Source organism: Aythya marila (genome assembly GCF_965140915.1).
Source record: "Aythya marila genome assembly, chromosome: 5".
Taxonomy (NCBI): Eukaryota; Metazoa; Chordata; class Aves; order Anseriformes; family Anatidae; genus Aythya; species Aythya marila.
The window spans coordinates 6533155-6545563 of record NC_139046.1 but is presented as its reverse complement, the minus strand read 5'-3'; the positions used below and the strand labels follow the sequence as shown (position 1 = coordinate 6545563).

At 49.1% G+C, this 12409-nt stretch overlaps 1 protein-coding gene across 2 annotated transcripts in view; it reads right to left on the bottom strand.

The window, feature by feature from the left end:
- The window catches only part of SYT16 (synaptotagmin 16), a 38149-nt gene extending 29567 nt beyond the window's left edge, over positions 1–8582 (bottom strand). For both annotated transcript variants that reach the window (XM_082762481.1, XM_082762482.1), the window contains exons 1-2: positions 8560–8582; positions 7703–8329 (exon numbers count right to left, since the gene is read on the bottom strand). In XM_082762481.1, coding sequence (XP_082618607.1) covers positions 7703–8258 — 556 coding nt within the window. In that variant the 5' untranslated portion in view covers positions 8259–8329; positions 8560–8582. The remainder of the gene's footprint in view (positions 1–7702; positions 8330–8559) is intronic.
- Positions 8583–12409: the final 3827 nt, after the last annotated feature.

Below are 12409 nucleotides of genomic sequence, written 5' to 3'. Positions count from 1 at the left end.
TTTCCCAGGCACCCACTTTGCATTTTACTTGCTGAGTAAGCGTGAGTCAGGCTTTGTTTGTGCCACTGGCTTTTACCAGCACGGGTCTGGGATTTGCAGAAAAGTGAAAGACAAAGGGTGACAGAGCGCAGGGGACCCTGCTAAGCCAGAAAATCCCCTGGCGTGGGCAGGGCTGTACCCCACCACCAGCTCCTTTCTCTTTAGAAGCATTATTTTCCTGACAGCTTTCCTGCTTGCCTTTTTACCACAAGGGGTCGAATCCCTTCAGGTTCCCTATTGCCCAGCTCTTCTGCCTGGCTTGGATACTCGGTTCTCCTCCTACAACAAAAGTCACTTTGTGAGCTCTTTCCACTAGACATAAGGGGCTTTGCCTGAACCAGCACTAGCTTCTTCCAGAAAATGCCCTTCTCCCCTCGCAGAAATCGAGCTGGCCACGAAGACCCCATACACTGTCTCCTGCTCCTCCCGTGGTTTCGCTGTGCCATGCTCACAAGCAGCCAGATCCAGCAAACGTGGGCTGATTACAGCCACTCGTGGCGCTCAGCACCATAACCACCAGCTTCACACCCCCGAGGCTTTGTTTGCTGATTAACAGGGTGGAAATCGCCTCCCTCGCACAGATATTTGTTTGGGGTTGCTACGGATAACTACCGCATTGCAACGAGGCAGATCTTTATTTTCCCGCTGGCTTTTCTAATTGAACCTTTCTGTTTGCTGCCACGGGGCTGATTCACCGCAGCCTCTTTTCGCCACTGCTGCAACACCACCCAGCACCCCTGGGGAAATCACAGCCCTCGGGGGGCACAGGGGGCTGTGGATGTGGTGCAACAGGGCTCTGATGGGTTTGTGACCACTGCTGTCACCCAAAAGGGACGGTCCTGTCCTCCTTCTCCTCCCCGTTTCTCCCTGTTGCAGTTGGAGTCAACTCACCTGGTTTAAGAGCAATGAGGAAGGGGCAGGTGACTCTCAGAGGAAGCAATGAGCAGGTTCAATCCCCCAAGCAATGGCGTGCCTGTGATTCCAGGCATGGGGAGCAGCACAACTTGTGAGCAGGGCAGGTCAGAGCTGCAGGTTCACATCACCTACTGACAGCTGCAAAACCATCCTCAGGCCCCGTGGTCTCAGCTGCAGCACAGTATTTATGCTAAGAGGTCCAGGCCCTATGACAGAGCTTCAGCAAACCTCGGTGTTCTCGTTAATCCAAACCCAGGGCTGTCTCTCCAGCGCCACAACTCTCAAACTCTTTGCTGGGAAGTGCTCCCACACAGATTATGCTGCTACGTACAGGCTGCATGGGCTCGAATCTCCTCAGCCTGAGAAATGAAATGTCTCTGAGCACGTGGCTTGTGTGGGCTCACACTCACCCGGTGCCATGAGTCCTTCCAGGGATGCTTCATCAGCAGCACTGCTCAGCTCTCTGGACGGGGGAGCACGTGCCTGCACGTCAGGGAGCTTCTGGGTGGGGTGAGGAGGCCAGGAGAGCAGCAGCTCTTCTCATGGTCACCTGAAGGGATCTTCTACAGATTCTGCTGCAGATTGGTTTGAGATTCAGTCTAACTCATCCATGGTTGGTCTACAAATAGCTGCTGATGAAGCGTCCCTAAACCAGAGGTAACTGCAGGAGAACCATGAGAATGCATCGCAGAGGCAGAGCCAAACCACGTCTCCCTCATTACCTGGAAGATGCACACAGCACAACACTGCCCCTCACCTGTAAAACTGCGCATTTTTCCCCCATGACTGCAATCTCCCTCTCTTCTTTCATCCCAGTGTTTCCCCTCGGTTACTACCATTGTGTTTTGGGAGTCCACCAGGCCACTCATGGTGACGACGGCTGCCAGCAGCTCGTCACAAGAGCCAGAAACGAAGCCACGGCCTCACCCCTACCTCTGGCAGAAGATGAGGAGCACCACTGATGCCATCTCAATCAGTTCACGAGTGCTCTTTGTGCTGGTAAGCAACGCAAAGAGGGTGGGAAGAACCAGAGGAGGATCACCCACACTTCCAGCAGTCTTTATGGTCATTTCCTTCCGCAAGCATCTGCCCACAGCCATGGGTTTGCACGAGCAGTCTCCTGCAAAGCAGGCTGAGCGAGCAACGACTGCAGCTGGGAAGAGAAAATGGGAAGAAGTACTACTGCTGGTGTCAGCTCAGGGAAATACTATGTCCTAGTGCTGCAGGGTGCTGCTAGTATGCCTGCACGTAACCTCCACCACGACGCAGTGAGATCATTCGCACCTGCCTCGCCTGTAGTAGGAGAAGGAAGGTGAGGAGGCAGGGTTTCTAGGAGAGAGGCAGCACTTCCCAGCTGCTGCCAAGATGCTGTTTATTGGCAAATGAAGCCTCCTGGGCCCCTAAACAACCTTCCCAGAGGAAGATAAAGTCGCAGCTGCCATATGGGGAGTGGGAAGAGGATGCCACTTAGCAAAAGCGGATCAGAAAATACATGCACAAACACACACGCTCACACACACAATTTGTTCTGCAACTGTGCTGAATGGCAACAGCCATTTCTTCCTCTTAAATAAATCTTCCTGCACGCAGCTTATGCAACCGGCTGGACGGCCAGCACGGATGCTGAGTGCTCCTGGACAGAGCTCCCAGGGAGCTGGGCAGACGAAGCCTTGAGCACCAGACAAGGAGCTCGGTGAAAATCCAAACCACCGAGCCACTGCGGGCTGGCAGACTGCTTCTAAAACCACAAACTGGGGATGAACAGCAAATGTTGATGGGGATAAGACAGATCCCGCAATAGTAGCGCCTTTGAAAACTCTTTGCCTCCACTCCCCCAGCTATACAGCTGGAAATATTGCCATCCGCCCCCTTTTCAGGGCCGCCACAGGTTCTCATCCACTTACTTGTGGCATTCTGGATGAAAATACCTCACAACTTGAAACTTTGCAAAGGCAGAACTGCAAAGGAGTATTTTGAATATACAAAGGAACACGGTGCCACCTTCGCAAGGACAAAAGTCTGCGCACAAATACTTCCTGAGTGGCTCTGAGTTTCCCAGAGAGAAAGCGCTGAATGCAACCTCGTGTCTGCGCTTCATCTCTCCCACTCGAGCAGCCAGGAGCATTTTCTGTGAAGTGCTTTTGTCCACCGTCTGTCTTTGCCTGCTTTCACTCAGCCCTAGCGGTGCTGCTGATTCAGTGTACCCTCTTAAGATGTCCTGCTTGGAGAGCAGGCGCTGATTTTTTATAGGGCTACGTCCTGCCTGGAGCACGGGCTGGCTCCGTGGGCAGACAGGTGATAAAACACATCAACACTCGGGGTCTTTAAATGGAAACAGCCCAGCTGTCTATTTTAGTCCCAGGTGCAGGCAGAAGTTTGATTTATCACACGAGCAACAGCTTTTTGGTAGGGGTGGATCTCGCTACAGGACCTAATGAAAACTCACTTCTTGCCGAGGAATTCCTGGCCGTATAAAGGGTCATTTACCGAGGTCAGGAGCGCTTATATAGAGCAGGAAGAATAATTTCCTCCACTACAGCAATTACCAGCACAAATCAATGACCCCTGTTAAGCTGGAGGCTAAGGTAAGTAAATGCAGTGGAGCTCTCTAGTTTTAAAAACTCCCAGAGCCTCCCGTTACACACGTGTGGAAGATGACTGCAGCCATCCAGACGAGATTCCCATCAGGACACCAACCTTCCTGGTGTTCCAAGGTCAAACAATTTACTTCAGCGTGGCTGAAAGGCCGTCCTCAGCTCGCGCTGGGATTGCCTAATTGATGGGAGAAGTCTCCCCAGACTTGATGCAATTTCAGCGTAGCGCTCACCTATATATTACGCTGGTGTTATGAGCGCGGTGTCAGACAGCTCGGGAGGCTCCTCAATCACAGCACCGGCTGTGCAAAAATAGCTCGGCTCTGATTCACAACCCCGGCTCTGCCAACGTGTGCCTCTCCCCGTGTCTTTGCAGAGCAGCCGCTGCCCAAACCGCTCTGCTTAATGGTCACTTTGACTTTCTGGTTGCAAAGGACGCAGGCCCCGAGGAAGAAGCGGGTTGAGCTCACTGCATTCAGAGCACGATTATCGCTGCTCTCCGCTTTTTTCATCAGTACTGATTTTCTATAACAGCACCAGGCTGGGAAACAGACGGACCGGCCAGCTCTACACCCCTCTGCTAGCAGCTCACTACTTTTGGAAGTGCCTTATTGCTCCGCTGCTTTTTTTTTTTTTTTTTTTTTTCTTTTCCCAAACTCTTAAGCCAAATGTGCAATGATGGATTTGGCAGCCGCTCTCTCACCAGCCACCCCCAGTCAGCTGAGCCGCTCCGTCTCAGCTGCAGGGGGGATGTGAAAGCTGCTCTCTTCCCCCTTCTGAGATGGGCGATGGTTCCTCTGTCAGAAACACTGAGGTTAGACAACAAGGAAGGTCTTGAGGAAGCTGCAAGAGCAAGTTCATCTCTATTTTCAAAGCATACAGGTGGTGGCAGAGACCTGCCTGCACGAAGGGGCCGCATTCCCATCACCTCAAAACCAAGCACCGTGCTTCAATGAACTCCTTCCTCATTTTTATGCCGTGGACCAAAAGCATCCAAAGTGAAAAACTTTTCCCTGCATTTGTTTTGAAACCTTGGCACGACGTTACAAGCATCACTGAAGTACAAACCAGGACTCGGCAGCAGCCAGCCCTGCACCCCGCTGCTCAGCATGCCTCGCGGTACCCAGCAGACGTTTGACTTAAGAACCCAAGAATCTCATTGCTCAAACGCTGTATTAAATCCCTAAGCCTAAAAATGGTTTTCAGTAATGCGTGAGCTGCTCTGGGACATCAGAAAAGCTACCCTGGGAGCTAGGACACATTTCCTAGGAGGCAGAAATGTGATCAGAAACGTATTTGATAAAAAGAAGGCGGCATAATGATGGGTTTTAACTGCAGTTCTATTTTATTTCATCTCAGAAGCATGATGTAAGTTTAAGAGAGGGGAACAACTGGATTTTGTTTTGAATTTTTTTTTTTTAAACTTTTCTCTTCTAGGGTGATTTTTTTCCCCCCTAAATCTAATAAACTATATATTGGAATGACCTTGTAACGGGTTTCTGTGGCTCTTTAATCACCAGTGGCTGCTAAATGAAGCATATCTATTTTCTCTGTTACATTACTATTGGCAACCAGGTCTTCAGTAAGTGCCCAGAAATATTTCCATGGCAACAAAAAGCATTCAGCATCGCAACTGTTTTGTGCCAATTTAGCTTTAAAATATTCTATTGTGGAGAGAAATATGGTACATTAAGTGAAATAAAGTCAAGATGCAATGTTCTGAAAGAATATAAGGATAAACAGGATACATGTATTTGGTGGAAACGAGGAAAAAATGCCAAATGCAAGGAAAAATGCTCCAAGCTAATAGCGATGCTACTGAACGCCTTTGCTGAATGTCAGCAAGTCCATATGCTCACTTACATTGTCACTTAGGGTTAGGTAACAAAACCAGCAGAAATACGGATACCTCAAACATCTTCTTTTGATCACTCTAATCCGTGAGTGAAATTTTAAGTTGCCAGGGCATTGCAGCCTCCCTGCATGTCTAGGTTACCGTCAGAAGAGTTCGCACTCTTGATGTTAAGAGAATGAATCTAAAGGAAAAAGAGGAAATGCAAAGAAAAACGTGAAATACAAAGAGCATGTCTGTGTTTTGGAAGAGAAGGGTCGCTGGGAAGAGCAAAATGAGTCCTCCCACGTCAGAGTTCGCACAGAGGGCATCTTCAAACCACAGTTCAGCACCTTCTCTCCTATTATACAACTTGGAGAGCTCTGAGAAGAAAGGTATCGGGTGCCAGCCCTCCAGCAGCCAGCTTCACGACTACCAGGTACCGAGAGCACCGGATGGCCCTTTGTGCAGGGCACTGCCGAGATAAGAAGATAAAAGACCATTTGGGAGCATTCAGGGTGACAATCCCTTTGGTGTAAAAAGCCTTGCAATGCCCTCTAAAGCGCTTCGTGAGGAAGCAGAGCACTCTAAGCTGCAGCGAGGTGGGTGCCAGGGAGGTCTGCGAGGCCTCCTAGTCCTCTAGAAGGAAAGCTAATAAGTAATGGGAGAGAGCCCAGCAGCTACGTGGTCAGCATCTGCTGTCGGCTGGGAAAAGGCTCACAGCGACTCTCCCCTTCAGCTGGGGTGACAGGTTACCCGGGCACCTCTCAGTGTCACTCTGCCTTACATATCTCACCGGAAAATTCACGTTGTCCATCCCAGTGCTCCTCAGAACCGTCCTCCTCAGCTGTCCCTGCAGGTGAGGAATTGTTCTGACAGTGAGAGCAGCCCACTCCTGGCCCCCAGCTCCCCGAGAGCTCACCACCTTTTCTCCCACCCATTGCAAACAAGGGTACGGTCCAGAGACAGGACAACCTGCCCTGTGTAGCACTTGTACAGGGGGATCCGTGGCTCCAGCATGCCCTGGAAGGACCCTACAAGCCCTGCTCGAATCTGTATTCACTCAATTGTTATATGACACAAGCAGCCCCAGTTTGGGGGACAGAACAGCCAGACCAAAAGCTCTTTTCAATTACAGAATCACAGAATCACACCTGGTTAAGGTTGGCAGGGACCTCTGGAGGGCATCTGGCCCAAGCCCCTTCTCAAGCAGGGCCACCCAGGTCTGTGCCCAGATGGCTTTTGAAGATCTCCAAGGAGGAGACCCCACAGCCTCTCTGGGCAACCTGTGCCAGTGCTCCATCACCCACACAGCACAGGAGTGCCTCCTGATGGTTAGGCAGAACCTCTTAGATATTAGATATTTGAAAATAGGCTCAGAAGAGGTTCAGCAAGTCTCAAGTTCCCCACCAGCTTCATACTGTAAACCTCTCTGTCTTCCTCCCGTTATCCCCATTCTTAGGGATTAGTTTCTGTAGAGCAACTTTACCCCAGCAAGACCCCAAGGTGGTGCCAGCAAGACTGCAGCCTTCCTGCATTTGGTTGGGACACAAATCATCGGCCTTCTGGGGCCCAGGGAAGCTCTGGCCACACCAACAGAGGTATCTACTGAGTACAATTCAAGTGGCTGAGGTTCAGTCCTAAGCACAATGACCTGAGAAGCTGTTCATGTCACTTGATGATCAGAAGTCACAGCTAGGTCTATTTAAAACCGAAAATACCAAATTCATTTCTCCATCCCATAATCTCCTGCCTGCTGTCCTTTTCAGTTTTATTTCAAAAGCCTGTGGGGGTGGTGGGAGGGGAGGAAAATGATTTGGGAGCCTTTCATCCATAAAATCATGAGATATGGCTGGGACTTTTTAGTACAGCATTTCACAGCACATGGCACAGTAACATCTTGAGATTCCTGGCACAAAGAAACAAGGTTTGAGATTATATATATCTTTAATAGCAATGACGCAAAGGCAGATGGTTCTCAAAGCAAAGGCTTAAGGCTAAACAGTCTCTTTGAAGGATCCTGCTACCTGAAACAAAACATGGTGGGGTGAGAAAACCACTCCATGCTACTGCAACAGGGCCTGAGTGGCACCTAACACACGGCATTTCATCCTGGAGATTTCCACTCATTTCAATTGGATCCATCTCATGAACAAGAAAAGAACTGGAAATGTAAGAGGGAACGGTTAGATTTTTCTGGTATTTTTGTTGGGGTTCTGTTTGATCTGTGAGAAACAAAGACAACACTGAACAAAACGAGCAGACTAGCGACTGCATCAAATCAACAGTGGAGAAGTTGTCTGGGTGTTTGAAAGGCGCTTACCTGCAAAACTTGCCTTGCCATTATGAATTTCTGTGGAGCCACTCACGCTGAGGTTGTTCTCATGGTCTCTGACCCTCACAGAGGGCTCACCTTCTTCCTCAGCAATAGTAGGAAGCCGATCATGTGGCTGGAAATCTTCATTCGTCCAGTGGGATCCATTGGCTGCCAAAGGCCTGGCGCTTTCAACACTTTGCTCTGGTAAGCTGGTGGCATTTTTGACCCATTTTTGCCTCTGGAGACCCAGGTCAGAGCCACTAGGGAGCGGTTGTGAAGCGAGACCAGGACCCCCAATGTGACCGTCTTCTCTAGGATATGTGTATTCCTCATCCCACAGCTCCATCTGTATTTCATCTTCTGATTCCTCAGAGTAATCCTCATAAACTCCTCCATTGTCCTCCAAGTCCCGGTTTCTCTCTTCCTCTGACTTACGACCCACCCCGCTCAAATTCAGCAACGAAGCTGATATTGAGTCTCCTGCTTGCTGGAGAGCTTCGTATATTTGAGACATCCAAGATGACAGTGGCTGCAGGAAATTTTGGGCAGCCTCAGAAGCCATGTTTAGCACTATGCCGGTATCTGGTGATCAGTTGTTCGGTTTTGCCAGCATGTCACTTATAATTCAGGGAGCTACAAGAATAAGCATCAGAAGAGATTACTGCAAATTGCTTGTCCATCAACACCTGCCAACACATTATCTACCTAAGGTGTCTAGATCTGAGAGGAGAAATGGAAAAATGACTTCCACCCATTGAGAATACCGCTAGAAATCCAGAAATGATGGACAAATCGCACATATTCCTGCAGAGTTGCTAAACCTTATATAAAAGCACAAACATAGAACATGGGAGCAAGAGTACCTTTTCTGAAGCATGCATATTCTGGTTACAGCCATCAACAGACCTGGTAAAAGATAAAGCACAAAAACTTCAGTCAAAATATCTCAGATAATGTCCTGGTCCTGACTTCTACCACACCCTTAGCACGTCCAGATGGGGAAAGGGAAGAACGGAAAATTTGGGGAGAATTATGTTTTGTTTGAATCAATTGACAGGCCCAAAGCTTGCAGAGCCAGCCTGTGGCAGAAAACCACCTCAAATGCTTCATTTCAGAAAGGCTTTACGGAAACCCTCTCTGCCCGATGCAGAGTAATTGTGCCCTTCACAGAAATGAACAAAAGACTTGAGGGGGGATGTTACAGATATGAAATTGCAGGTAACAGGAGCAAGTTAACAACAGCATTGGTCTGTATCCCATTATAACCCTCAGTAGTTGGAATAAGCTACCTGCTTCAGCCACGTCTTCACTACGAAGCTGTCCTAGACACAGCCCAGGTCCTTACAGCACTTCAGTACAGAACAATCACGGTAAGATATTTATAAAAGTTGGCATATTTTAACTGCTGTTTAAGCTCTGTCATACCCAGAATAACCACACATTTGGAGAACTGTAAATATTGACCTTTGGGTTGCGATGAACTCCGAGACATGATTTCTCTGAAGCTGGAGATGGAATCAGGCTTTCCATAGCTTGCTTTCCTAAAGCTCTCCTGAATACTAAATAAGAACATTGGTCTTTTTTTTCTGTCATAACTTGCAGAAAGCTAAGGTGCCTTTTTTTGCCCATTACACATTTTCCCAGATTATCACAAGACAGACATTCTTTGAGGGACTCGGGGAAGAAAAAGCCTACACACACAGCGTGATGGGTTTAGGAAGAAAGAATTAAATAGTTGCAGATCTGGGGCTGACAGAGAACTAAAAAGATGCAAAAAGAAGCTTCAAAAATGAAATAATCCCGGCAGTATTATTATTAATAATAATATCAGAATTAATTTGTCTTGCTGAACTTAGAGGCCCAAGAGTAATCAAACTATAAAAGGGTAAATACATGATGAGTAGCAGGAAAATAAAATCAGCAGCAATGTGCATTACCTTGTTAAACAATATTCAGAGAAATATCGTGGGAAGACGACAGTTTGGGGTATTTAAATGGAGCATGGATGAAGGAGGTTACACTTTTATGGGGGGGAACTGCTTCTTTAGGGATGAGATCAGTGACTTAAAAGGTCTTTTACATTTTGAAACGCCTCTACTGAATAATTCTCCTGAGTAATTTTGTCCAGCAATGTTGACTTATGGAGCAGACACTTCCAACAAGCTTATCTGCTTCAGTACGTACTTTAAATTGCAGTCCTACCAAGGACAGTAAATAAAGAGGTCACTAAAGCCCCTTTAAAAGCTGATGGCTGTAACAAACTCCTCTGGCTCTGGGCACACTCCAGCACCTACCTGCCTCTGACCCAGCCCTGGGGCACAGGCAATGCTCCCTGCCATGCATTAAACCCTTGGCAAAGAGCAGACAATGTCGTGACACAGGCTCCCAGGTGAGCTGCTCCCTTTCACTGACCCTCCATGCCCAGCCCTGCCCTTGTCAAAGCCTCGCTGCTCTCTGCAACTCATTTTCTCGCAGAGCTGATCACACACTCCAGGCATAATGCATGGCACTGGTAAGTCACAGCAGCAGTCACCGGGAAGTGATGGTAATTTAGACAGCAAGATTTCCTGACATGTGGAAGGAGGTAAATTTGGGTCAGTAAGTACTAGTTACAGGATACGTTTTTAGCCAGTCAATTATTTACAGGGAATGGCAAACGAGTCTCTGATTTTGATGAAAAGAGGACTTCACAAGGCTCTGCCTCCATCTCAGCAGCAAGGAACACGACAGCAGTAGCCCTCGGAGGGATGCAGGCATCCAGGAGCGACAGCTAACCAGTGCAGAGAAAGCATATGGCTGCGAAAACGAAGCTCTGATCTGTTCTAAAATATTAACGGAAGGCAGACCTGTGATATCCTCGCAGGGAATACCTTGCTCCTCTCCTTACTTATTTCTGAGCTGCTACCAGTTGGTTCCAAGTCTCCTGGATGCTGTGGCCGACTGCCCCACGGCTCAGGCAGCCAGCGCCGCGCCGCACAACAGATTCCCCGGCAGGGAGGCTGGCACCACAAACGTGAAGGCTGACAGGTTTTTTAAAGTGTGAATTTAATTCCATCACCGAATTGAAATGGTGATTTGCAATCACCTGTAGGGCCTGGACGCGGTCCCTCAGGCATCCCAAAGAGGCAGCTGAGGCTTGAACCTGCAGCTGTCATGCACCAGGCAGGCTGGGGCAAACATGGTGCGTACACACATCTTACTGCCACATGAGACTGTTCAGATCCAAAAGTATGGGTAACAGAATCACAGAATTGTCTAGGTTAGAGGAGACCTCTGAGATCACCTAGTCCAACCTCTGACCTAACACTAACAAGTCCTCCGCTAAACCATATCACTGAGCTCCACATCTAAACGTCTTTTAAAGACCTCCAGGGATGGTGACTCCACCACTTCCCTGGCCAGCCCATTCCAATGCCTCACAACCCTCTCAGTGAAGAAGTTCTTCCTAACATCCAACCTAAAACTCCCCTGGCGCAACTTTAGCCCATTCCCCCTCGTCCTGTCACCAGGCACATGGAAGAACAGACCAACCCCCACCTCGCTACAGCCTCCTTTGAGGTACCTTTAGAGCACAACAAGGTCACCCCTGAGCCTCCTTTTCTCCAGGCTGAACAACCCCAGCTCCCTCAGCCGCTCCTCATAGGACTTGTTCTCCAGGCCCCTCACCAGCTTCGTCGCCCTTCTCTGGACCCGCTCCAGCACCTCGATGTCCTTGTAGTGAGGGGCCCAAAGCTGAACACAGTACTCGAGGTGCGGCCTCACCAGAGCTGAGTACAGGGGGATAATCTCTTCCCTAGCCCTGCTGGCCACACTGCTTCTTATACAAGCCAGGATGCTGTTGGCCTTCTTGGCCACCTGAGCACACTGTCAAGGGAGGTGATTGTCCCACTCTACCCTGCACTGGTGCGGCCTCACCTCGAGTACTGTGTGCAGTTCTGGGCACCACAGCACAAGAAGGACATTAAACTGTCAGAGTGCCTAGAGGAGGGCGACGAAGATGGTGAAGGGCCCAGAGGGGGAGACGTATGAGGAGTGGCTGAGGGCACTGGGCCTGTTCAGCCTGGAGAAGAGGAGGCTGAGGGGGGACCTCATCACAGCTTACCACTTCCTCATGAGGGGGAGTGGAGGGGCAGGTGCTGACCTATTCTCCATAATCACCAGCAATAGGACCTGCAGGAATGGTGTCAAGCTGATGCAGGGGAGGTTTAGGCTGGACATCAGGAAGAGGTTCTTCACCTAAAGGGCAATCGCACACTGGAACAGGCTCCCCAGGGATGTAGTCATGGCACCAAGCCTGTCTGAATTTAAGAAGCATTTGGACTGTGCACTTAGCCACATGGTCCAAAGTTTTGGGTAGATCTGTGCGGTGCCAGGAGTTGGACTCAATGGTCCTTATGGGTCCCTTCCAACTCGGGATATTCTATGATCCATTACTCTAACAAAGTCCTGGGAAATCCATCCGGATTAAAGCTGCAAACCCCCACAAACGTTCTGATCTCAATATATACACAACAGACAGACACTGAAGAGTGTTTCATTGGAAAAATCTGAGCTGCTTTGCAGCCACACCAGGGACACTCCTGTACGACCACAACCCAGCATAGTCCCTCTTTGCTCAGCCTGTGCTTGGCTTCTCTTCTGTCCTCTCCTTGTACTGAAGGCTCCTCAGTCTGTGATCTGCTGAACAACTGGAGTTCAGCTGAATTATAAATT